General features: G+C 37.5%; 1 protein-coding gene across 3 annotated transcripts in view; it reads left to right on the top strand.

Moving 5' to 3' along the window:
• Ankfn1 (ankyrin repeat and fibronectin type III domain containing 1) overlaps positions 1–26076 on the top strand; it is a 406041-nt gene that overhangs the window by 263133 nt on the left and 116832 nt on the right. For all 3 annotated transcript variants that reach the window (XM_087202565.1, XM_004859789.3, XM_087202564.1), the window contains exon 7: positions 841–954. In XM_087202565.1, coding sequence (XP_087058691.1) covers positions 841–954 — 114 coding nt within the window. The remainder of the gene's footprint in view (positions 1–840; positions 955–26076) is intronic.

The following is a 26076-nucleotide window of genomic DNA, read 5'->3' as shown; positions in this document are numbered from 1 at the left end:
TACCTGAGGTAAGAGGAAGCAGACCAAAAACAAACTAAGTTAGAATTCTATCTTAGACAGGGCCCACGTTCAGCCATCCAAAGCCATGCGCTTTCGTCCTATTGTGTCTTCACCATGTTCTGAATGAGGAATTTGGCCTCTTTGGCCCGCAGTTTCCTCATCCCAAAAGTGAGGGTACCATTACTTGCCCTTTGCCCCCAGCAAGGCTGCAAAATGTCTCAATGATATGATTTATGTGAAAGTATCCTATGAACTGTATCTAAATAGGAAGCTGCTGTCACTTTCTGCCCCTTTCTTGCTGGCTGAGCCCAAATCTCCCATTGTATTTTCAGGACCATTTGGGAAGGCTCCACTAGCATTCTTTACCCCTTCAGAAGATGTTCTAATAAATCAGACACACGAGATTAAATATCACATGGTTTCTCTTATATGAGAAACCCAAAATATAAATAAAGAGCAAAATAAAAGATAGATAATAGGAAGTAGAGTGATAGATATTTCTCAAACAGAAAGAAGAATCAAGAGATGAAGGAAAGGGTGACAAAGGGGGGGATGAAAAAAGGAATTAAGACGTTATATACATGTCCAACTGCCCTCAAGGAATGTAAACATTATGTGCTGCAAATATGTACTAATAAAAGAGAATTTAAGAAAAAGAAGACCACAGTGGCAACAAATGAAAGCCATTGAGACTTCTAACAAAAATGTTCAAAAGCAAAAGCTATCAGACACTACAATGTTTCCATAGTGTCCATTTTCTGGTATCCTATGAAGAGTCAGGAACATTGTTTGAAAAGGATTTGCTGAGCTAAGATCCTTGTGTTTTTCCTTCTGTCCCAGGAGCCCCTGAGATGCCAACCAATGCCTGTCTCATGGTAACCAGCAGCGTGTCTCTCACTGTCACCTTCCAAGAGCCTCTCAGCACCAACGCAGCTGTAGTGACCAGGTATAAAGGTACTGCACTCCCAATATCTTTTCCCCACATCTGCATAGAAAGAAATCTGTGGCTTGAGGACTGATTGTCCATTTTGTGTGTTTGGAATTCTTGCTGATAGGATCCTTTTCATCCCATTTACTTTCGAAGTTGGAATACTAAAGTAAGCACACATGTGAAGGAGCAATAAGGTGACTGAGAATAAGTCACGGAAAGGATGAACCACAGGACCCGGCTATCCGTCCAAACTTCTCAATGAATGTGCCATTCATGTTTGCAGAGTGTCTGCTTTGTGCAGAGCATAGGGTTGGGATATGGAACATACTGAAAAATCAGAGCCGATCCAAGGAGCTGAAAGGCTGGAATGTGGAACATAAATAGGGGGCATATAAATTGATGACTGTAACACCAGGTGAAGCGCAGTGGGGTCGGCAAAGACCAAGGGGATGGTAAAATGGTAGTGGGGTCAGTAAAGGCCCCGAGTGAGAGGTGGCATTCAGGCCTGACTTTGAAGGCTGATCAGAATTTGGAATAGGAGATATTGGTGGAGAGAAATAAAATCCAAATGGAGAAAACAATGAGCATTGGTATAAAAACAAGAGAACATAGAGACCAGAGAGGAGAATATGGGCACATGGAGAGAGTATGGGTATGTAACCATTTGGCTTCCCTGGGATGCACTGGGAGAAGAGGGATTGTCTTGGGCCACATATAAAATACATAATATAGTTGATGTATATAAAAAAACAAAGCTTCCTTTTTCATATTTTTATTATAATGTTAAAAAGAAATAACACAAGCCCAAGTTTAATAATTAAAAGAGAAAACTTACAAGTCTGCTTAATAACAATAAACAGCTGTCTTCACAGGTACGCAGACCTATGTAGGTAGGTTAAAATAACCATCATCAATAATCACTGCTCTTTAATCACCACATCGCACAAGTGCATGCAACATCTGATACATGTGGGTTTCCATTCTTCTGTGTGTGGTTGGCTATGAGCTAGAGTTAGGATTAGACCTTGCCCTCCCCTTTACAGCTTCCATTAGCTCATACACAGTCCGCCTTCCAGCACCACACAATCAAATGATGAAAAATATCACTGAAAATCATATAGCAATGTGAAAACTTTATGATCCTGTGGGCCTGTGCTGTTCACTGTCCAGGGCTGTGTGTCAGACACATCTGATGTAAAAGGAATTGAAACTATCATGGTTCCAGAGAAGCACAGGTTCAGAAGGTTCAGTGAAAGGTACAGTCTGAGAGTAAAACCTCAGATCTGTGGGTGGGCTACAGTGGAGCTGGCAATCAAGGTCTTTAGACATTATGTAATGAGTTCTGGAGAGCCACTGAATAAGACAGGTAGAAGATGGCAGGTGGACTTCTGAAAGTTGGAAGTGTTGATACTGTATATGATGTATTGGGAAAGATATGGATTTAGAATAAAGAAAAGCTGTTCAGGAGAGAGATTGTGACAGCCTGAGCTGGCTACACTGGCAACACTGGGAAAGGATGGGAAAAGCCCAGAGAGAGAGATCTATAACCAATGCTTACATGGCAACTACTATATACCAGGCAATGCTTAAGCCTACATGCATGAACTCTAGTCAATCTTCACAGCTACTTTATGAATCGGGACGGTTGATTCCCACTTTACAGGGGAAAAACCTGAGGGAATGAAAGACTAAATGATTTGCCTGTCAGCTCATGAAAGAGCCAGAGCCATCCCATTCTGTTGACTCTCGATTGTGGAGGACAAAAAGGAACAAGATCTAGTTTTGTGATTTACAAGGACATGTAGATATACACTGAACAGCCCTGAAGCCTGATGGTTTTCCATGCATAGTCCAAGGTGGCAGGCCATAGGTAGACTTAACAAATTCCAGTCATTACTGCTCCCTCTGCCTGCAATAATGCTCACACAGGTCATATGTCTTCCTTTCTCTTCCCAGGACAGCCTTGTACGTGTGTGCAGACACTCCTCTATCCATACTCAATAGCTTGCTGGGTATGGAATTTTCGAGCTAATACCACTCTGTAATATTTTAGATAACATAGGACTGGACTGCTTGTCACTAGGTCTTCTGTGTCAGTCTAAGAGAAGGCAGCCCTCAGATACTAACAACAGCACAGTAATGAAGCCAGCCAGGTGGCCTCCCACAGCAATCCTTTACAACAATTCTAATGCTTTCTCTTGGTTGTCTCATCTGCCAAGACTGACATTCAGAGCAACTGTTGCAAGCAGTGGTAGACATGGTCATTTTCCTTTTTTCTACCTCTTCGTAGATTTGGATTATGATGAAGGGTTTCATCAGTGCTTCCCAACTTGACATTTCCTTCTTATATTTGATTAGTGAGCTATCAGAAGCTAATTTATCCAGATCCATAAGTGCACACAGATCCCAGGGAGCAGCTGTGAGGCACAGACTGGTGCAGCTGCAGGTAGATCCCAGCCAGGGCTCCGACCTGACCCCAGAGGCTCCTGTACACCTACCCAAGCCAAAGACCTGCCCAGAAAAGAACTGCACAGGCACATGAGCTTCAGCCAGAGGCCCACCATACCATTGGCTACAGCAAAGGACCTGCCTGGAAAAGAGCTACACAAGCACACAAGCGAGATCCAGAGACTCGCCCCAATACCATTGGTAAGTGTGTGGAGACCCTAGCGAAGGCCTGTACAGAAAACAGGAACCGGGGTGCACAGCCCCCAGCCACAGGCCCTCCCAGACAACAGCTACATAGGGGTCCCAGGGAGAGGCACACCTAGATACAATCCCAAGTGTGCACAGGCCCCAGCCAGAAGCCCTCCAAGAAAACAGGTCTGCTCAGGAATCCAGAAGGACACAACTCTGAACCCAGGAATTGGTGTACTGGTGAGCAGCAGAATAAAGGCTGATTGGTGGCTTGCTGAGAATTCAAGACCATTGGGTGACCAAAAAGTCACCTCAAAAAAGGCACAGCAGACTCCATCTGTTGAAATGAGAAGACAAGTGAATAAATCTCAAAACCAGACTTCCAAATCACCTAAGGCAACCCCAAAGGGAAGTGAGATGGAACAATCTGATACTCAACCACCTGGGCTCGCTGAACTGTCAACAAAAGAGGACCTGGAAAAAATGAAATCAGAAATAATTTCTCAGATAACATCAGAGACTGTGCCCATAGTACAAGACATGATTAATGAATCTAGAGTGTACACAGATTTGAAAATAGAGGAGCTGAAGAACATGATGGAATCACAACATAGGAAACCAATGGAATCCATAAAACAGTTGCAAACAGATTTCCAGGAGATTAAAAACTCCATTGAAAGTTTCTGCAGCAGAATAAGCCAATGCAAGGATAGAATTTCAGAGGTAGAAGACAGGATTGTAATTAGTGACCAGGAAAAGAAGAATTTCTTTAAAATAGTAAGGGACCACGAGAAATAAATCCAGCAGCTGCTAGACAATGCAAAGAAAAATAACATAAGACTCATGAGAGTCAACAAAGAAACAGGAGAGAGTGCAAACAACATAATAAAACTGTTCACAGAAGTAATGGCAGCAAACTTCCCAAGCAGGGGAAAAGAACTTGACATACAGACAAGTGAGGCACATAGGACTCCAACTAGCCTTGATCAAAAAAAAAATCTACACATAGGCATATAATAGTTCAGATTCCAGAAACCCAACAGAAGAACAAAATTCTACAAGCAGTTAAGAGAAAAGAAACAGCATGAGAAACTGAGAATGTAAATAAGGATTAAAAGGATTAATAACTAATAATTAATACTTTGAAATAGGAAAAGGTCCAAAAGGGTAGGGGTGGTGGGAGGAGATGGTGAAAGAAAAGAATGGAAAGGAAAAATTATGAGAAAAGAAAAAAAAGGAAATGAAGTCTATGTAAATAGAGAAGGGTGGAGGGAGTGAAGTGCCCACAGGTAATGGGGAAAACATAAGAACCAAGATACATCATGTACAGGTACAAGCACCCAATGATAAATGTAAATGTATTGTATACCTAAAATGTACCAATAAAAGAATTTAAGCAAAAAAAAAAAAAGGAAAAGAAAAGAAACAAATCACATACAAAGGAAAGCCCATCAGAATCACAGCAGACTTCTCAACACAAACCCACAAGGCAAGAAGAGCATGGAGTGACATATTTCAAGCCCTAAAGGAAAACAACCTCCATCCGGATTGATGTCCCCTGCAAAACTATCTTTCAAAATTGATGGAGAAATATACTTTCATGACAAAGAGCACCTTAGGAACTTCATGAATGCCAAACCAGCACTCAAAAAAATTCTAGAAAATATCCTAGGAAAACACAAAAAGGATCACAAACCTGAGGAAGCCCAGCAGAATGAATCCACTGGGCATGAAAGAAATTAAACCAAAGGGGGAGAATCTAAAAAAAAGAAACAGTCATGACAATGATAAGTCAATATGTATCAGTTATAACCATCAATGTTAATGGTCTCAATTCACCACTCAAAAGAAATAGACTGGCAGAATGGATCAAGAAGTAAGATCCAACAATATGCTGCATACAAGAAACACACTTAATTCAAAAAGAAACTCATAGACTGAAAGTTAAAGGGTGGAAAAAAATACTCTATGAAACAGGAACCTGAAAAAGAGCAGGAGTAGCTATCCTCTTTGCAGATCAAGTGGATTTCAAATCAACACTGATTAAGAGAGACAAAGAAGGACACTACATCCTTGTAAAGGGAACAATCCAAGAGGAAGAGATGACAATCATAAATCTATATTCACCAAATATATAAAACAAATAGTAATGGACATAAAAAATCATATAAGCACTAATACAATAGTACTGGGGGACCTCAGACCCCACTGTCACAAATAGATAGATCAACTAGACAAAAAATAAGTAATGAAATACTAGAACACAATCAAACTGCTGAACAAATGAACTTAACAGATGTTTGCAGAGTGTTCCACCTGAAAAAATCAGAATACACATTCTTTTTAGCTGCACACAGGTGGTTCTCCAAAATAGACCACATACTCACTCATAGAACATGTTTAGGTAAGTGCAAAGGAATTGAAGTTATCCCCTGTATATTATCAGACCATAGAGTGATGAAATTGGAGATCAATAGCAAAAGAAACTGCAAGAATTTCATAAACACATGGAAACTGAACAACACACTTCTGAATAACCAATGGGTCACAGAGGAAATTAAAGAAGAAACCAGACAGTTCCTACAAGTAAATGACAATGACAATACAGCATATCGGAATCTATGGGACACAATGAAAGCAGTCTTACAAGGGAAATTCATAGTAGTGAATACTCATATTAGGAAAACAGAGCGATCTCAATTAAACAACCTGATGCTGAGCCTCAAGCTTCTAGAAGAAGAAGAGCAGGATAAACCCAAAGCTCACAGAAGGGAAGAAATTATAAAGATCAGAGCAGAAATCAATGCAATGGAGACTAAGAGAATGATACAAAAAAACGATAAAACCAAGAGCTGGTTATTTGAAAGAATAAAGAAAATTGACAAACCCTTAGCCAACCTTATCAGAAAAAGGAAGGAAAAGGCCCAAATCCATGCAATTAGGAATGAAAAGGGTGAAATTACAACAGACCCAGCAGAAATCCAGAGGATCATCAATACCTACTTTGAGAACCTATACACCAATAAGATGGAAAACACAGAAGAAATGGACAGATTCCTAGATACATATGAATTACCAAAGTTGAATGAAGAAGACCTAAAAATTCTAATCTACCCAGTATCAATCAATGAAATTGAAAACATAATTAAAAACTTACCAACTAAGAAAAGCCTGGATCCTGATAGCTTCACTGCTGAATTCTACCAGACATTTAGAGAGGAACTACTGCCACTACTGCTTAAACTCTTCAATGAAATTGAAAGGGAAGCAATACTCCTGAATTCATTCCTGAAAGCAAGCATCACCTTGATCCCCAAAGCAGAGAAAGACTCAGCCAAAAAAGAGAACTATAGGCCAATTTCACTAATGAACATGGATGCAAAAATCCTTAATAAGATAATGGCAAACAGAATGCAGAAGATCATCAAGAAGATCATACACCCTGACCAAGTGGGATTCATCCCAAGGATGCAGGGATGGTTCAACATATGCAAATCAATAAATGTAATACACTATATCCATAGAGCCAAGGACAAAAACCATATGATCATCCTAATAGATGCAGAAAAAGCATTTGACAAAATCCAACATGCATTTATGATAAAAGACCTACAAAAACTTGGAATAAATGGCCTCTACCTCAATCTGATAAAAACCATCTATGAAAAACCAACAGCCAGGGGCTGGGGATTTAGCTCAGTGCTTCCACTACCTGCCTCACAAGCGCAAGGACCCAAGTTCAATCCCTGGTACCTCCCCCCACAAAAAAAAGAAAAGAAAAACCAACAGCCAACATCATACTAAATGGTCAAAAACTGAAATCCTTCACACTAAAATCAGGAACAAGACTAGGATGTCCACTATCACCACTCCTATTCAATATACTTTTGGAAACATTAGCCACAGCAATTAGACAAGAGAAAGAAATAAAAGGATTAAGGACAGGAAATGAAGAAGTCAAATTGTCATTATTTGCAGATGACATGATACTCTATATAGAAGACTCCAAGAACTCCACCAAAAATCTTCTAGACTTAATAACCAAATTCAGTGAAGTAGCCAGATACAAGGTCAACACACAAAAATCAATAGCTTTCCTCTACATAAATAGACTCACTGAGCGATAAATAGCGCAAACAATTCCTTACACAATACCATCCAAAAAACTGAAATACCTAGGAATCAGCCTAACAAGAGAAATCAAAGACCTCTGAAAATTACAGCACTCTGAAAAGAGAGATTGAAGACGATACCAGAAAATGGACAGACATCCCTTGCTCCTGGGTAGGAAGAATCAACATAGTGAAAATGGCCATACTTCCAAAACTGCTATATAGATTCAATGCAATTCCATTTGAAATCCCAGCAGCAATACTTCACAGACCTTGAGAAAACAATCCAAAAATTCATTTAGAACAAGAAGAGACCCAGAATAGCAAAAGCAATTCTAGGCAACAGAGACATGGCAGAGGGTATCACAACCTCCAACTTGAAACTATATTACAAAGCTACTGTGATTAAAAAAAAACAGCATGGTACTGGCGAAGAAACAGACCTGAGGACCAGGAGAACAGATTAGAAGATGCAGAAACAACTCCAGACACACTCAGCCACCTCATCGTCAACAAAGGAGCCAAACACCCTCACTGGAGGAGAGACAGCCTATTTAATAAATGGTGCTGGAAAAATTGGGTTTCAACTTGGCAAAGATTAAAACTAGACCTATATCTCTCACCATGCACTAAACTAAAATTGAAATGGATTGAAGATCTAAATGTTAAAACAGAAATGCTGAACCGGCTGGAACAGAGGTTGGGTAGAATTCTTGAAGGCATTGGTGTAGGAAAAGATTTTATGAACAAAACCTCAGTTGCCCGTGAACTAGCACAAACAATCAACAAGTGGGATCTCTTCTTATTAAAAAGCTTCTGCACAGCAAAAGAAACTGCCAACAATGTGAAGAAACAACCCACAATGTAGGTACAAATTTTCACCAGCTGTCCCTCAGACAAAAGTCTACTATCTAGAATCTATAAAGAACTTAAAAATATCAGACCTCCCCAATTTGGAGACCCAATCCAAAAACAGGCATGTAAAATGAACAGACATTTCTCAGACAAAGAAGTAGAAATAGCAAATAAACATATGAAAAAATGTTCAATATCGCTGGTAATTCAAAAGATGCAACTGTAAACAATGCTGAGACTCCAGCTCATCCCAGAAAGAAAAGCTGCTGTCATGAAATCAACCAATAACAAATGCTGGTGTGGCTGTGGGGAAAGAGGGACCCTGCTCCACTGCTGGTGGGAGTGTAGACTGGTGCAACCACTGTGGAAATCAGTATGGAGATACCTCAGTGAACTAGGTCTGGAAGTCCCATTTGACCCAGCTATTCCCCTGCTGGGGATCTTCCCCAAAAAATTAAAAGAATCATACCACAGTGATATATGAGAACCCATGTTCATAGCAGGACAGTTCATGATAGCTAAATTTGGAAGCAGCCCAATTGCCCATCAACTGGAAACTGGATAAAGAAAATGTGTTTTTTTTTTTTATAAAATGGAGTATTAGTCATAAAGAATGAGAAACTAGACACATTTATAGCTAAATGGATGCACAATGAGGCGATACTCTTAAGTGAAATAAATAGGACACATGTGTGAATACTGAATAGTTTCTCTAGTGTGAGAAACCGAAAGTGTAAATAAGGACTAAAAGGTATAATGTACAATGTGAAAAAGGAAGAAAAGGTGCAAGGGGGAAGGGGAAATGGGAGGGGTAGGGGAAAAGAATGAAAGGAATGGAATTAATATGAAAAAAAGAAAAAATGGAAATAAAGTCTTTGTAGATGGTGGGGTGGGGGTGGGTGGAGAGGGTGAAGGGAGGGCAGGCGAAGGGGGAAAAACAAGAACCAAGATTGATTATGTAAAGGTGCAAATGTCCAATGATGAATGTCATTATATTGTATACCTAAAATGAACCAATAAAATTAATTTTTAAAAAAAGAAGCTAGTTTATCCAGACTGCCAGCTATTTAATACTTGACCATAATGCCAGCAAATTCTATCAGCGTTCACATATTAACCTTTCTCATCTCAGGAGGCTTGTGTTTGGGTAAGGTTGAAACAAAAGGTCACAAGTGGATTCTGTTAGTGCCTAGAGAGGATTAATTAAGCATTATAAATAGAATTGTCTGTTGCATTATGAAGGATTTCCTTGTGATAATTTATAAGGACATAAATTGAGTCCTTAACCTGACCGCTCTCAGGGGTTATTTAAACCAGCTGACAGCCCACTGTACCCACAGAGACAGCAAGTCAGTTTTTAATTCAAGGGTTGAAGTAATTCTTTAATTGTGGAAATATTAGCAAACTTACCCGGAGACAAGGCTAACTATATTGTTTGCTTTTTAAAAAACAGAAGAAACAATTGAGAAATCCACAGAATGAAATTACAATTGTCTGATTGGTTAAAGGAAAAGATCCTGTAGTATTTAGGGTTTGGCAAAAATGTCTCGCCCTACTCTCCAGAATTTCTGGGTTCAGTGAAATCTCAAGCCTATCTGACAACTGTTTCTTCCCCCACCCGCTTCATGCTGAAGCCAGTATATTTTTGAAGAAAACTGTGAATCTTTATTTCCCGGATGTTTGCACTCAGCTCATCAGCATGTTTTCTAAGAGTTTGTTGATATGCAGTAATCTTTCTCTGAACATCTCTCTATATGCCTTCTTTAGACTCTAGGACCACACCCCACACCAGCCATCGTCACACCGCAAGAGATTTAAGGCATCAATTATAGCTTAAAACCCAGGAACCTATTTTCAGTGAAGTCCATTACAGTTTTATGTCTGCATTTTCCCTGAACACAAGGGTAAGGGGTGTTTCTCGGTGTTTCCTCCTTAGACCCAAAGACCCCTTGCATCTTTCCATCTCATCTCTCCAACTGCCATGGCTCACCGAGAAATGCTAGAGTTATTTCCGTTGCTTGGACGATTTGGACCATTTCCAGAACTTAGTTACACAATTTCTCCTCATAGCCTTGGGTAACCTGTCTAAATCTCTCACTTACAGATTATGTGTTATTTTTCTGCAGGGTCAAAGCAGAAAACATTTTAAATAGTGCTCCTGCTGCTCTTTATGGGGCTATGAAGTGGGTAAGAGGGCATCTTGTAACAGGTTCAGGGCAGCGTCTGTCTTCAATCCAAAGGATACAATATTTTCTACCTTTTTTAAAGCAGTGCTTAAACTCATGATGCTTTTAAGATTCACTAAGGACAAGATTGGTGCAATAGTTGCTGCAGTGCTTGTAAGTGGTACCCTGTTTCTGGATGTACCCTTCCCCTCCTGTCTTCCCACCTTGCTCCCGAGCAGATTAGAAACCCTAGTTCTTTGCTCTAAAACCTTGTCAGAGTACACTGTTTAACTGCTCTTTATTGGATCTCATTTTTTAAAATAAAAAAGCATTTCGGCTTACAGAGATTGCTAGTCCCTTCAGGGACCTGAAAGTGTACTTGCCAATGCCTCTGCCAAACACCATCTCCAGGTTCTTAGAAAGACAGGAAGCCAGAGAATTCCAGGAAGATGTCCTGGGTGGTTTCAGCTTCCAAGGGAGAGTCCACCAGTTACACTTAAGGCCTTCAGTGTCATTTATTTATAATGAATGTCAGTCATCTTTCCACAAGGCTTGAGGAAAACCTGACTTCACAAAGCATGGGTTCACGTTGCTCAGTGATTTATATTATTTTTACCCCAAGCATTATTTCTTCTTCCTATACTTTGTACTTGCAAAGATATTTGTCTACCAAGGAAATCCATTGCATTAAAGAATATATTTTTCATGTTCAAGTATTTGAAGACCTGATCTAATCATAAGTCTAAAGTAGCTGGCCTCATTACTAGATTGAAGTGATATAATTTAATAAAGCAAAACCATTTATAATTTTATTTAGCCTGTTTAGGTTTGGAGAGGGAGAGATGAAGCCAAAGGTTTGCAGATGACAGCAACAAAGAGAGGCAGAAAACGTTATGTCCAGAGAACCTAAAATTTGGTGAATTAACATTTTTTGCACATGGGTGAAAATGTGAAAGTGAGTTGAGCAATGAGAAGTATGAAGAGAGGAAAACACCAGGTCCAGGGAAAGCAAGAGCTTGGGAAAAGTACAGAGCGGCACTGTGCCAGAGTCATTTGGTCTAAGCTGCTAAGGCTTCCCGTTTCTGCTACAAGTTGCTGAGTTGTCAGAATCTGGCCAATTCATTCTTCAACAATATAGTAAACCACCGAGGGACCTGTTTTTCAATAAGTTTTGTTCCAAAGATAACTTCTTCTTAATTTCATCATTTAAAACAATTTTAGCCCTCAAACAATACAGTTCAGGCTTATATAAAAGGTCAAAGTCCTCCTTCATATTTTTCCCAATCTCATATCCCTGTCCCAAAGTTGATCTCTATGATGCGTGTGATGATATCCTTCAGACCCTTTCTTATGCACAGATAGAGACAGGCATAAATATGCAGTCATAAAACAAACGCATAAAGAATAGCATTGTACCCAACAACAGAGGACATACGCCACAGTGATCTCAAGACTAGGGATCCAGCCATCATAGTTTATGTAAGGATATTCTATGAGGCCTGCACAGTAACGAAATTGCCTAAAAATGCATTTCTCAGGACATATTCCCATAGTTAAGTAATATAAAGACTGCAAATAGAAAGATTATCATTCTGTGTGCTCTCATATAAATATTGTCGGCCTGTGTTAATCAGTTTTTCATCTCTGTGACAAAATATCTGAGAGAATCAATTTACAATAATTTAAAACTCAGAGATGTATTTGGGATCATGGTTTCAGAAGTTTCAGTCTGTAGTTGCTTGGCTCTATTGTGTTGGGGTCTCTGGTAAGGCAGGATATCATGGTGAGGAGAGTGGGGTGAAACTAAGCTACTCACCACACAGCAGCCAGGAAGCAAAGGAGAAACAAAAGGGAGTGGGCAGGGCCTCGCTATACCCCAGGGGTCTCCCTTCTTTCATAGGTCCCCACCCCCTAAATGTCCCTTCCCTCTTCCCACAGGGCAGTGACCAAGCCTTTAGAGCGTGGGCCTCTGTGGGAAATTTAAGATCCAAACCATAACACAGACTATTTACCTAATCCTACAATTGGAATTTTTTTCAACTCAGTGATATTTCTGTAGTCTGTAATACATCATGTATGTCTTCTTTAGTCTATGTGACAGTTGTATAGTACTTCTATTTCATAGAAAGAAGTATACTTATTTTCCTACTGACATAGGTTGTCTTTAAGTTTTTTCTATTATACAATGTTATAATCCTTGTGTTCATGCTTCCCTCTATTTTATCTATGAGAATATATTTTTTTTGCAACGGTTAACTAGAAGTGGAATAGTCCATGCATTCATACATTCTATCTCATGGATTAGGTCTATCTTTACCTGTGCTATTACTATACAGGAACTCATAGGATATTTTAACATCTGGAAAGAAAAGTCCCTCACCATGGTAGTCTTTTTCAAAATGTCTTTGTTATTTACACACATTTTGTCTTCACATGAATTTTTTAATTGGAATGTCAAGTACAATTTTTAAAATCTTATTGGGCTTGTATCATATTCCTAAATTAATTTGGGATAATCTTCCATATATAAGCATCTTTTTGAAATCAAGTTAAAATTTATGAATTCACAATAGTTTAATCATTTTCTTTATATCTTTATATGGCTCTCCTTTATGTCCTGCTGGGTTGAATGACAAATGTATTTTACAATTTTTGTGACCACAAAGAATTAGGACCTCTCTTTTCAAGATGTCCTTTGATTGGTATGAGTCAAAAAAGAATATTGCTAATTTTTTAAAAGTCATTAATTGGCTGCCTTCTTACTACCTCTGGTAATTTTTTTCATAGTAGATTGTCTTGCATCTCATGACTTTTTTGCATATTATCTTCAAGGATAATGGCTCTGTCTCTTCCTTTCTTTCTTTTTCTAAAATATCACCTCAATGACAAGAATCAGTGTGAATTCTAGTTCCCACTACATGTATCTGTGAGAGCTGAGTTTTTCTCACTTACCTGCTTTTGACAAAATGCATTTAATATTTTACCATTAATATAATGTCTACTGGAGATTTTTGGTAGATACCCTTTACCAACATAAGAAAATTTCATTTTCTTTGTACCTTGCTAACAACAATGTTGTTTTATTTTACATAAGAAAAAGAGGTTAAATTATACCACAGTTTTTCTATATTTTTCCTAGAAAACAATCAGTTTCATCTGGATTATGATTATTGACAAGTGCTATACATATTATTATACGATTTTTAAATCTCTATTAAGTATAATCCCTTTTTAATATTTTAAAAATTGTGTGTTTGTGCCTTGCTCTTAGGATTGTTGAACATTTTTCTATTAACATTGTCTATTAATCTTTTATTCATAAAGTTATTTTTCGGCCTATTTTCTATTTTATTAACTTTTTGGTTTGGATTTTCAAAATAGTAACTTTTACTGCAGGTGGTTAGAGAATTCAGTTTTTTCTCTAAGGAACTGATCAACAAGTCCCTTAAGCATCAAAGCTTTCTTGAGCCCAAAATATGATGGTAGTAATTTTCTTGATGCTTGCAACAAAAAGTCATTGGCACATCACTGGGTTGGCAGTTTGTCACATATATCTTTCAAATAACTCCTCATTCACAATCTCTTATTGAGTTGTTTGCTTTCTATTTAGAAAGGAGAAAAGGCATGATGCAAAATAGTAGAACCCCAAAACCCAAAATCAAAGGAACTTCATTTTAAAATTCAACTCTCTAGTTGTTTGACCTTTGGTACATCACTTAAAACCTGTTATCTCTTTTTACAGATTAAAAAAAAAAATCAATCTTAAAAGTTACAATTTTTGTTTATGTTGTCAATTCCTACTACTTTTTATGAGTTTACTTTATTGTTTCCTTACTAGTTTTTTTCTCTCAATTTGAAAACTTAATTTACTTCTCTATTTTTCTTATTTTATAATCCATGTACTTAAGGTTATGAATATTTCCCCTAAAAAAGTCCATATCCAAAAAAGTTGAAAATACGGTGGTGTCCTTATCATTTATTTCAACTTGTAATTTGTTTCATTGCTCCTTTAAGCTAAGAGTCTCTTCACAAATCATTTTAAATTTCCAAGTACGCAGGTCTCATTTGCTGTATTTGTAGTTACTTTCTAATTTCACTACATTAAGAAAATTTTAAAATGTGGACTGTATCCTTTGGAGGCATTTTAAAATTCTTGCTTGAGGCCAACTACTGCATCAGTTCTATATGTGCTATACAGGATGGTTGAAAAGAAATGATAAACTCCATTGAATGTGAAGTGTGAGCCTATGTGTGTTGTTGAAGTACCTTGCATTTTTTCCTTAAAGTAGTTCTCTTTGATCTTTGACTTCTGAGAGAAGCTGCTTTATTTGTCTTGCTTCGTGCTGTTTCCCTCAATTTCTACTTTGTTTGTAGTTAACATTGTCTTGTATGTTTCTATTTCTCCTGCTGTTTTTCTCTCCCCTTATTTTCATCCTATGACCTTTGAAGTATATTTGTTTTTCGTAAAGACAACACTGTTAATTTATTGATTTTAATGAATCTATCACCTTTTAAATACATTTTTAAAATTTTTACCCAAAGTAATATAAAATGGCATTTTAAAAATTGTACTGAAAGGTTTATAATGAAAAACAATAGCCATTTGCTCTATTTCTCCCACCTTCTCAGAACCAGCTATTTTTAACTTGCTCTGATAGTTACCTTGCTAGTTTAATTAATATACTTCTATGGCTATTTCTTAATTTATCAATAGCTTGTCTTACTTGTGTAATTATAGCTATGACAGAAAAGAATTTAACTCATAATATTATTCTCATCTGTATTCTCCTATTCCGTCAACATGTTTCTATTTTTAATTGTCAACACCATTTATGATATTATGAGTGCAGAAATTTTTGATACTGCAATCAGATAATGCACTCTATTTTCTGTTTCTTTTCCTACAAATTTTCCTATATTTCCTGTTCTATATATTTTCTTTCAATCTCTAATTACATTTTTCTCATTCCTACATTATTTACTATTTCCTACCCTACTAACCATTATATTATCAATTCTTTTTTTAATATATATATTTATTGGTACATTTTAGGTATAAAATACATTTACATTTATCATTGGGTGTTTGTACCAGAACATGATGTATCTTAGTTTTTATTTTTTCTCCCATTACCTGTGCACCCTTCACCCCCTCCACCCTTCCCTATTTACACAGAGTTGGATTCCATGTTTTTTTCTCGTAATTTTTCCTTTCCCTTCTTCCCTTTCCCCCTTCCCTTCCACCATCCCCAAACCCTTGGGCCTTTTTTTATTTCAAATTATCAATTATTTATTTTACTAATTTTCATGCTTATTTACACTTTCAATTTCTCACACTAGAGAAACTATTTGGTATTTATACATGTAGGTCCTATTTTTTTCACTTAAGAGTATGGTCTCAATATGCATCCATTTAGCTATGAATGTCCCTAGTTTCTCATTTTTTATAGCTGAGTAGTACTCCATTTTATAAAAAAAAAAAAACACACATCTTCTTTATCCAGTTTCCAGTTGATGGGCACTTGGGCTGTTTCCAAGCTTTAGCTATTACAAACTGTGCCACTATAAACATAGGTGGCACACATATTGCTGTGGTATGATTCTTTTAATTCTTTGGGGAAGATTCCCAGTAGGGGAATAGCTGGGTCAAATGGGACCTGTAGTCCTAGTTCTTTGAGGTATCTCCATACTGATTTCCACAGTGGTTGCACCAGTCTACAATTCTTTTTAGATAATCCTTTCAATGTAGTCACTGCTTTCAAGAGTAGTACCTATTTTCTCTCCCAGAATACACTCTTCTTTGGTTCCATAATAGCAAATTAAAATCACAATAAAATATTACCATACACTAATTACAGAGTAAATATTTTAAATGGCAACTTCTTGATGATAGCCATTCTTTCTGGCATGAGATGGAATCTCAATGTTGTTTTAATTTTCATTTCTCAAATGGCTAGAAATAGTCAGCATTTTTTCATGTACTTACTGGCTCTTTGTACTTTGTCAGCTGAGAAGTGTCTATTCATTTCAGATGCCCACTTTTGCTTGAGTCTTTAATTGTGGGGGGAGTCTAATTTTTTTGAGTGCTTTATATATTCTAGATTTTAGTCCTCTGCTGAGGAGAAGCTGTCAAAAAATTTTTCCTGTTCTGCATGCTATCTCTTCACTGTGTTGCTGGTTTCCTTTGCTGTGCAGGAGCTTTTTAATTTGATATGATACCATTTGTTGTTTCTTTGTAATATTTTCTGTTCAACCAGGGTTTGTTCAGAAAGTCTCTGCCTACCCTTATGTCAAGAGCATTGCCTATTCTGTCTTCCAGCAGATAGTTTCTGTTTTAATATTTACATCTTTGATCCAGTTTGATTTTAGTTTAGTGCATGGTTAGAGATATGTGTCTAGGTTCAATCTTCAACACGTTGGAAAGACAATTTCCCAGCACTATTTGTGAAAGAAGCTAATGCTAGTGAGGCTGCAGGGGAAAGGGAACTCTTCTCAGTTGTCACTGAGAGTGTAAATTGGTGCACCCACTATGGAAATAAGTATGGAGATACCTCAAAAAACTAATTATATTTATCTACAATGGAGTACTACTCTGCCATAAAGAAGAATAAAATTGAGACATTTTTCAGTAAATGGATCCACCTCAAGACCATAATCTTAAGTGAAATAAGTCAGACACACAAGTTTAAATATCACATTGATTTTCTTATGTGAGAAACCCCAAGTATAAATAACAAGCAAAATGGAAGATAATTTTTTCCCTAAGTACTTTTATTTGTACATTTTAGGTAAACAATACATTTACATCTATCATTGGGTGCTTGTACCCTGTACATGATGTATCTTGGTTCTTATTTTTTTCCCCATTACATGTGGGCACTTCACCCCCTCCACCCTTCCCTATTTACATAGACTTTGTTTCCATTTTTCTTTTTTCTCATAATGATTCCTTTCCCTCCTTTCCTTTCCCCTTTCCCTCCTACCACCCCTACACCTTTGGACCTTTTCTTCCTATTTCAGATTATCAATTATTCATTTTAATCATTTTAATTCTTATTTACACTTTCAGTTTCTCACACTAGAGAAACTATTTAGTATTTACACATGTGTGTCCTATTTATTCCACTTATGAGTATGGCCTCAATATGCATCCATTTAGCTATAAATGTCTCTACTTTCTTGTTCTTTATGGCTGAGTAGTACTCCATTTTATTAAAAAACACATTTTCTTTATCCAGTTTCCAGTTGATGGGCACTTGGGCTGTTTCCAAGCTTTAGCCATTACAAACAGTGCCTCTATAAACATGGGTACACATATATTGCTGTGATATGATTCTTTTAATTCTTTTGAGAAGATCCCAAGCAGGGGAATAGCTGGGTCAAATGGGACCTCGAGCCCCAGTTCTTTGAGGTATCTCCATACTGACTTCCACAGTGGCTGCACCAGTCTGCAATCCCACCAACAATGGAGAAGGGTTCCTTTCTCCCCACAACCCTGCTAGCATTTGTTATTGGTTGATTTCTTGATAGCAGCCATTCTTCCTGGGGTGAGGTGGAATCTCAGTGTTGTTTTCATCTGCATTTCTCGAATGACCAATGATGTTGAAGATTTTTTTCATATATTTAGTTGCTGCTTTTAATTCTTTGTCTGAGAAATGTCTGTTCATTTCAGATGCCCATTTTTGCATTGGGTTTTCGAATTTGGGGGGGTCTGGGTTTTTTTCAGTTCTTTATATATTCTACATAGTAGTCCTTTGTCTAAGGTACAGCTGCTAATAATTTTTTTCCCATATTGTAGGTTGTCTCTTGGCTCTGTTGGTGGTTTCTCTTGCAGTGCAGAAGCTTTTTAATAAGATGAGACCCCAGTTGTTGATTCTTTGTACTATTTCCCATGCTACTGAGGTTTTGTTCATGAAGTCTTTTCTTATGCCAATGTCTTCAAGAGTTCTACCTCACTTATCTTCCAGCAAGTTCAGTGTTTCTCTTTTAATATTTAGATCTTTAATCCACCTCAATCTTAGTTTAGTGCATGGTGATAGGTATGGCTCTAGTTTTAATCTTTGGCAGGTTGAAATCCAGTTTTTCCAGTACCATTTATTAAATAAGCTATCTCTCCTCCAATGAGGGTGGTTGGCTCCTTTGTCAAAGATGAGGTGGCTGAGTATGTCTGGAGTTGTTTCTGCCTCTTCTAATCCATTCCACTGCTCTGTGGGTCTGTTTCTTTGCCAGTACCATGCTGTTTTTATCACAGTAGCTTTGTGGTATAGTTTCAAGTTAGGGATTGTGATACCCCCAGCCATGTCTCTGTTGCCTAGAGTTGCTTTTGCTATTCTAGATCTCTTCTGGTTCCAAATAAATTTTTGGATTGTTTTCTCTAGTTCTGTGAAATATATTGTTGGAATTTCAATTGGCATTGCATTAAATCTATATAGTAGTTTTGGAAGTATGGCCATATTCACTATATTGATTCTTCCCACCCAGGAACAAGGGATGTCTTTCCATTTTCTTATATTCTCCTCGATGTTTTTTAGAGTTCTGTAGTTTTCAGGGTAGAGTTCTTTTGCTTCCTTTGTTAGATTGATTCCTAGATATTTCATTTTTTTGGATGCTATTGTAAAAGGAATTGTTTCCCTAATTTCTCTCTCAGTGAGACTGCTATTTGTGTATAAGAAGGCTATTGTTTTTTGAGTTACTCTACTGAATCTGTCAATTAAGTCTAGAAGTCTTTTGGCCAAGTTTTTTGGGTCTTCTATGTAAAGTATCATATCATCAACAAATAATGACAGTTTAACTTCTTCCTTTCCTATCTTTATTCTTTTTATTTCTTTCTCTTTTCTAATTGCTGTGGCTAATGTTTCCAAAACTATATTGAACAGGAGTGGCAATAGTGGGCATCCTTGTCTTGTTCCTGATTTTAGCGTGAAAATTTTCAGTTTTTGACCATTTAGTAAGACGTTCCCTGTTGTTTTTTCATAGATAGCCTTAATCAAGTTCAGATAAAGACCTTCTATTCCAATTTTCTGTAGGGTTTTTATCATGAATGGGTGCTGGATTTTGTCAAATGACTTTTCTGCATCTAGTGAGATGATCATATGGTTTTTGTCCTTGACTCTGTTAATATAGTGTATTACATTTATTGATTTATAAATATTGAACCATCCTTGCATCCCTAGGATAAATCTGACTTGGTCAGGGTGTATGATCTTCTTGATGACCCTCTGTATTCTGTTTGCCAGTATCTTGTTGAGGATTTTTGCATCTATGTTCTTTAGGGAGATGGGCCTGTAGTTCTCTTTTTGGGTTGGGTCTTTCCCTGGTTTTGGAATCAAAGTAACACTTGTTTCCAGGAATGAATTTGGAAGCCTTGCTTCCCTTTCAATTTCCTTGATGAGTTTAAAGAGTAATGGTGATAGTTCTTCTTTAAATGTCTTGTAGAATTCAGCAATGAAGCCATGAGGACCTGGGCTTTTCTTTATTGGTAAATTTTTATTACATTTTGAATTTCACTCTTTGAAATTTGGGTATTTATAATTTCTATATCTTCTTCATTTAACTCTGGCAATTCATGTGTGTCTAGGAATCCGTTCATTTCTTTTGTGTTTTCCATTTTATTAGAGTACAGGTTCTCAAAGTAGGTATTGATGATCCTCTGGATTTCTGCTGGGTCTGTTGTGATTTCACCCTTTTCATTCCTAATTGCATGGATTTGAGCCTTTTCTTTCCTTTTTATTTTTGATAAGGTTGGCTAAAGTTTTATCAGTTTTATTTATTCTTTAAAAAACCAACTCTTTGATTCATTCATTTTCTGTATCATTCTCTTAGTCTCCATTGCATTGATTTCTGCTCTGATCTTTATAATTTCCTCTCTTGTATGAGCTTTGGGTTTCTTGTGCTCCTCTTTTTCTAGGAGCTTGAGGTTCTGCATTAGATTATCTATCTGAGTTCTCTTTGTTTCCCTAATATGGGCATTCACTGCTATGAATTTCCCTCATAGAACTGCTTTCATTGTGTTCCATAGATTCCTGTATGTTGTACTGGCATTATCATTTACTTGTAGATACTGTCTAATTTCTTCTTTAATTTCCTCTGTGACCCATTGGTTGTTCAAGAGGGTGTTATTCAATTTCCATGCGTCTGTGGGAGTTTTGCAGTTTCTTATGTCATTGATCTCCAATTTTATTGCACTATGGTCTGATAAAATACAGAGGGTAACTTCACTTCTTTTACATTTACTTAAACATGTCCTATGAGCTAGCATGTGGTCTATTTTGGAGAATGACCTGTGTGCAGCCAAAAAGAATGTGTATTCTGATTTTGTGGGGTGGAACACCCTGTAAACATCTATTAAGTCCATTTGTTCAATAGCTTGGTTCAGTTCTAGAATTTTGTTGTTAATTTTTTGTCTAGATGATCTGTCTATTTATGATAGTGGGGTATTGAGGTCCGCCACTACAATTGTATTAGTGCTTACTTGGTTTTTCATGTCCATTAATATTTGTTTTGTACAGTTGGAGGCATTTGTATTTGGTGCATATATATTTAGGATTGTCATCTCTTCCTCTTGGATTTTTCCCTTCACAAGGATGTAGTGACCATCTTTGTCTCTCTTAATTAGTTTTGGTTTGAAATCTACTTTGTCTGCAAATAAGATTGATACCCCTGCTCTTTTCTGAGTTCCTGTCACATGAAGAATTGTTTTCCATCCTTTGACTTTCAGTCTATGATTTTCCTTTTGAGTTAGGTGTGTTTCTTGTATACAGCATATTGCTGGATTTTGCTTCTTAATCCATTCTGTCAGTCTATTTCTTTTGATTGGTGAATTGAGGCCATTGACATTGATAGTTATAATTGATAGATATTGACTCATCCTTGTCATGATGTTTTAGTGTTGTTGGCTCTTTTATTTCTTATTTTTCCCCCTTTCCCTTTAGTTTCTTACCTTGCCTGGTAGCTTGCCTCTGTTGGGCCTAATGGAGTTGTGACCTTCATTACCTTTTTCTAGGATATTGCTTAGAATTGTTTGGAGTGCTGGTTTAGTGTTTATGAAATTTCTCAGGTGTTCTTTGTCATGGAAGTATCTAATTTCCCCATCAATTTCGAAAGATAATTTTGCAGGATAAAACAGTCTAGGTTGGAAGTTATTTTCTTTTAGGGCTTGAAATACTTCACTCCGGGCTCTCCTTGATTTGAGTGTTTGTGTTGAGAAGTCTGCTGTGATTCTGATGGGCTTTCCTTTGTAGGTTATTTGTTTCTTTTCTCTGACTGACTGCAAGATTTTGTTCTTCTGTCGGGTTTCTGGGATCTTGACTACTATATGTCTAGGTGTAGTTTTGTTTTGTTTTTGATCAAGGCTAGTTGGGGTCCTATATGCCTCCCTTATCTGTATGCCCAATTCTCCACCTCTGTCTGGGAAGTTTTCCACTATTACTTCTGTGAACAGTTCTTTTATATCAGTTGTACTTTCTCCTGTTTTTTTGTGGACTCCTATCAGTCTTATGTAATTCTTCTTTGCATCATCTAGCAGCTGCTAGATTGATTTCTTGTAGTCTCTTACTATTTTTAAGCAATCTGTTTCATGGTCCTTAACCGCAATCCTGTCTTCTATATCTGATGTGCTATCTTCAGATTCCCTTAATCTGCTCTGCATGCTTTCAAAGGAGTTTTTCATCTCCTGAATATCTGTTTGAATCTGTTTCATGGATTCCATTTCTTTCTTATGTGGGGCGATCATGGTTTGCATTTCTTTCTCATGCTGGGCATTCATGGCTTCCAGCATGTTTCTGAGCTCATCTATTTTTTTATCTGTTTCTGTTCTAGAGCCTCTAACCATGTCTTTCACTCTTCTCACCATCTCTGTAGTTATCTGGGAGATTATTTCTGTTTTGAATTTTTCTAGAGCCTCATTCGTTTTGTTACTTCCTGTGCTATCAGTTGAGGGTGTCCAGGTGGTTGATTATAGGATTTTTCCACCTCGTTTCCCCCAGAATTTGCCTTTTGTGGGGTGGAAGTCTGAGTTTGTGCCCCACTGAAACGTCTTCTCATTTTTGTTTTTGGTACTGTCCTTGGTTTAGTTCCTGAGTTGACACTTTAAAGTTGCTTATTGTAAGTATCTTTGTTGATGTACTTAGAACCCTTATGGAATAATTGCTTCTCAGAGGTGTCTTCCAGATATAGCTGGTCTTTAGGTTTGGAGTCTCTAATGGCTCTTGGACTATCTCGTTTTCATTATACCAGGAAAAAGAACTGATTAGATCACAACACCTTAGCCCAAGTGATACAATCAGCAACACCATAGCATCAAGTACCTCTTAGAAAATGACAATTTGTGGTAGTTATTAATCTATAACCTTTAACTGTTTGAATTCGATCAAAATCAAGGACCAACCCAACATATGTTTATAATGAATAAACTCTTCAATATAGCAACTTTACCCTTTGGGATGGGGAGTTAGAAGGAGTTGGGAAGGGAAGGACAGGTAGGTAGAGGGATGGGGAAGGTTAGCAGTGAGGCCAGAGGACACAGGCGAGAGAAGGAAAGAGAAGAAAAGAAAAATAAAGAAGAAATATGATTTAGGGCCAGAACAGGAACACAAAGGGAGATGAAGAACAATGTGGGACGGCAAGGGAGTGAGGGAGAGAGAAAGAAAAGAGAAAAGAAAGAAAAAAGAGAAAAATAAAAATTTTAGAAGAATTGAAAAAGAAGGAAAAAAATTAAAAGAAGAGCAAAAAAAAAGATAATGCTAATTTTGAAAATAAAAAATGAAAGATAAAAGTGAAAGGACTCCTTCAGGGTATGTCTCTGCTGTCACAATAGACAACGTGGGCAGCAGTGTGCAGATATAAGTCAATGAATCTCAGTAAGCCAGTCACAGATCCGTGAGATTCAGGCAGATTTCTGGCTGCCAAGTCCCAAGTTGAGCTCCCTGTCCTCCTGCAGGGTTGAACTGTGCATGGTTCTATTGCAGGTTCCAGCTGCCTTTCCCCTGAAGATAGCTCAGGTTCCAATGGAAGGTGATGATCCCTCCAATTTACCAAATACAGTGGTCTGGTGTCCCTTTATTGCAGAGATTCTCTTCACTTTTCCAGTGGGCTTCAGTTTTCATCAGGGAGCCTGAGAGAGGGCCTCTGTTGTTCACTTCTGCAGCTCAGGACAATGGTCTTTATGTCCCCCTGTGCCTCTGTAGTGTGGAACCAGGTAGCTGCACAGTCAAGAGGGCAGAGGTGGGGGGCGGGGGGCTCTGTTGTTGCAGGTGCCCTCACAGCTCTGTGGGTGGCTGGTGGGTGTGCCCAGGAGGGTCCTCACCGGCTCCTGCTGGCAAGTGGGCGTGGCCTGCCGGACAGAGCTGGGCTCAGTCAGCCTGAGGCACTCTGCCCGCATGGCCCCGCTCCAGGAGCAGCTGGTAGGCGTGCCCAGGGGGTCTAGAGGATAAATATTAAGAAGTAGAAAGAGCATTTTCAAACGGGAAAGAGAACAAAAGATAAGGAAGTGAGGAAGGAAGGAAGACAAAAGAGATTTAAAGAAAAATAAGAATTGAAGCGGGAAAATGGAAATAGAGCTTTTGCAAAAGGGAGGAGAAGGGTTGGAGGGAGGGGAATGGAAGGGGACAAAAAAAGAACTAAGATTTGTTATGTACATGTACAAATCCCCCATGAGTGTGGTCATTATGTACTATGCAAATAGGTACTAATAAAAATAAGTAAATTTTTTAAAATTAAAGAAACAAAGGTGACAACACTAAATGCAGGCAAGGATTTGGATAAGGTTGATCACTCATATGTTGCTAGTGGGAATGTAAAAATGGGATAGACACTTTGGAAAACAATTTGGCCATTTCTTAATTTAGAAAGAAAACTAAATATGCCACTTCCATACCTCCTACTGATTGTAGGACTGAGCATTTATCCCAGAAAAATGAAAGCTATGATCCTACAAAACCATCTACACAAATATTTACGACTTTATATATAATAGCCAAGAACTAGAACCAATCCACTTGACCCTCAGTTGGTAAGCACTTAAATAATGATACATCCTCACCAAGAAACACAATTCAGCATTAAGGAAAAAAAAACTACACACACAACCTGGATGCATCTTTAGAGAATTACACTGAGTGGAAAAGCCAATCCCAAAAGTCTATGCACTCTAAGATTCCATTTATGTAACACTCTTGAAATAACAAAACTGTTGAAATGAAAACTATATTAATGATTGACAGGAGGAGTTGATGGGTAGAGAAGTGGGTATGTGTGGCTTCCATGTTTGTCTAATGGATATATTTCAGTAGATATGGGAGTCAGTTTTTCATCTTGACCCAATATCTAAGTCACTTTTCCTTCTTACCCAGACTGTATGCTCAGAAAATATGACCTAATACCAATGTAAGCCTAACCTAACATGTTTGTGAAAACATATCTGCTATTGCAAAAAATTATGTAAGTCATCTAGAAACAAACATGAAATTTGGATTTTATATGAAGGTGAAGGTTTATTCCTGACACTGATTTCTTCTTGTTTTGATATATTTGGAAAATCATAAGTACAGTAAGAAATTTTGGGAATATGTATGTCTTTCCCTAAGGTACATGTTCTTTGAAGGCAGAAATACTGTCTTTTTCCTTTTTCTCCTTCCCTACTACATTCTAGTAACACTGGACTTCTTTTTGTTCTTACATTAGCTCTTCCTCTATGGGACTTTTGCATATGACAATCCCTGGGCCTGGAACATTGCCCCTCCTACTCACTGGCCCACTGATTATTCAGGTCTCTATTAAAAGTTATTTCTTCAGAGAAGCATTTTATAAGTATCTGTTATAAATCAGGCCCTCTGAATTACAAACTTATAATTCATAGAATGATCAATTATATCATTCTCTTCACCCTTGCTTTAAACTAATGTTTAACAACTTAACAAACATCTGTTTATTTATGTGACATATTTTTAAGTATAAACACATTTCTTCTATTATAGGACTTCTTAGAGTCTTTCCTATCTGATCTATCTAATAAAAGATTACCCAAATTTAATTTGGCCATGGGTGAACATTTCATTAGAAAAATGTTTCCTGGAACCTTAAGAATATTTAGACCAGTATTTCCCAAACTAAGTAACACATTCAAATCATGCCAAAGCTCCTTTTTAAATTTTTTAGTAGTCCATGTTTGCAGTACATAATGTTTACTTTCCTTGTGTGGAGTTGGTGCGTGTACATAACACATCTTATTCCTTTTTCATCCCTTTTCCCTCCCTTCCCTTCCCCCTTCCTCCATCTCTTGATATCCTTCCCATTTGAGAAAGATCTGTCTTCATACATCCTATTATCTATCTTTTATTTTGCTCTTTATTTATAATTTGGGTTTCTCAAAGAAGATAAA

Source organism: Heterocephalus glaber, unplaced genomic scaffold, assembly GCF_053883595.1.
Source record: "Heterocephalus glaber isolate CG9 unplaced genomic scaffold, H.glaber_assembly_v1.0 deba00001773, whole genome shotgun sequence".
NCBI lineage: Eukaryota > Metazoa > Chordata > Mammalia > Rodentia > Bathyergidae > Heterocephalus > Heterocephalus glaber.
This window is presented reverse-complemented; position numbering and strand designations above follow the sequence as displayed.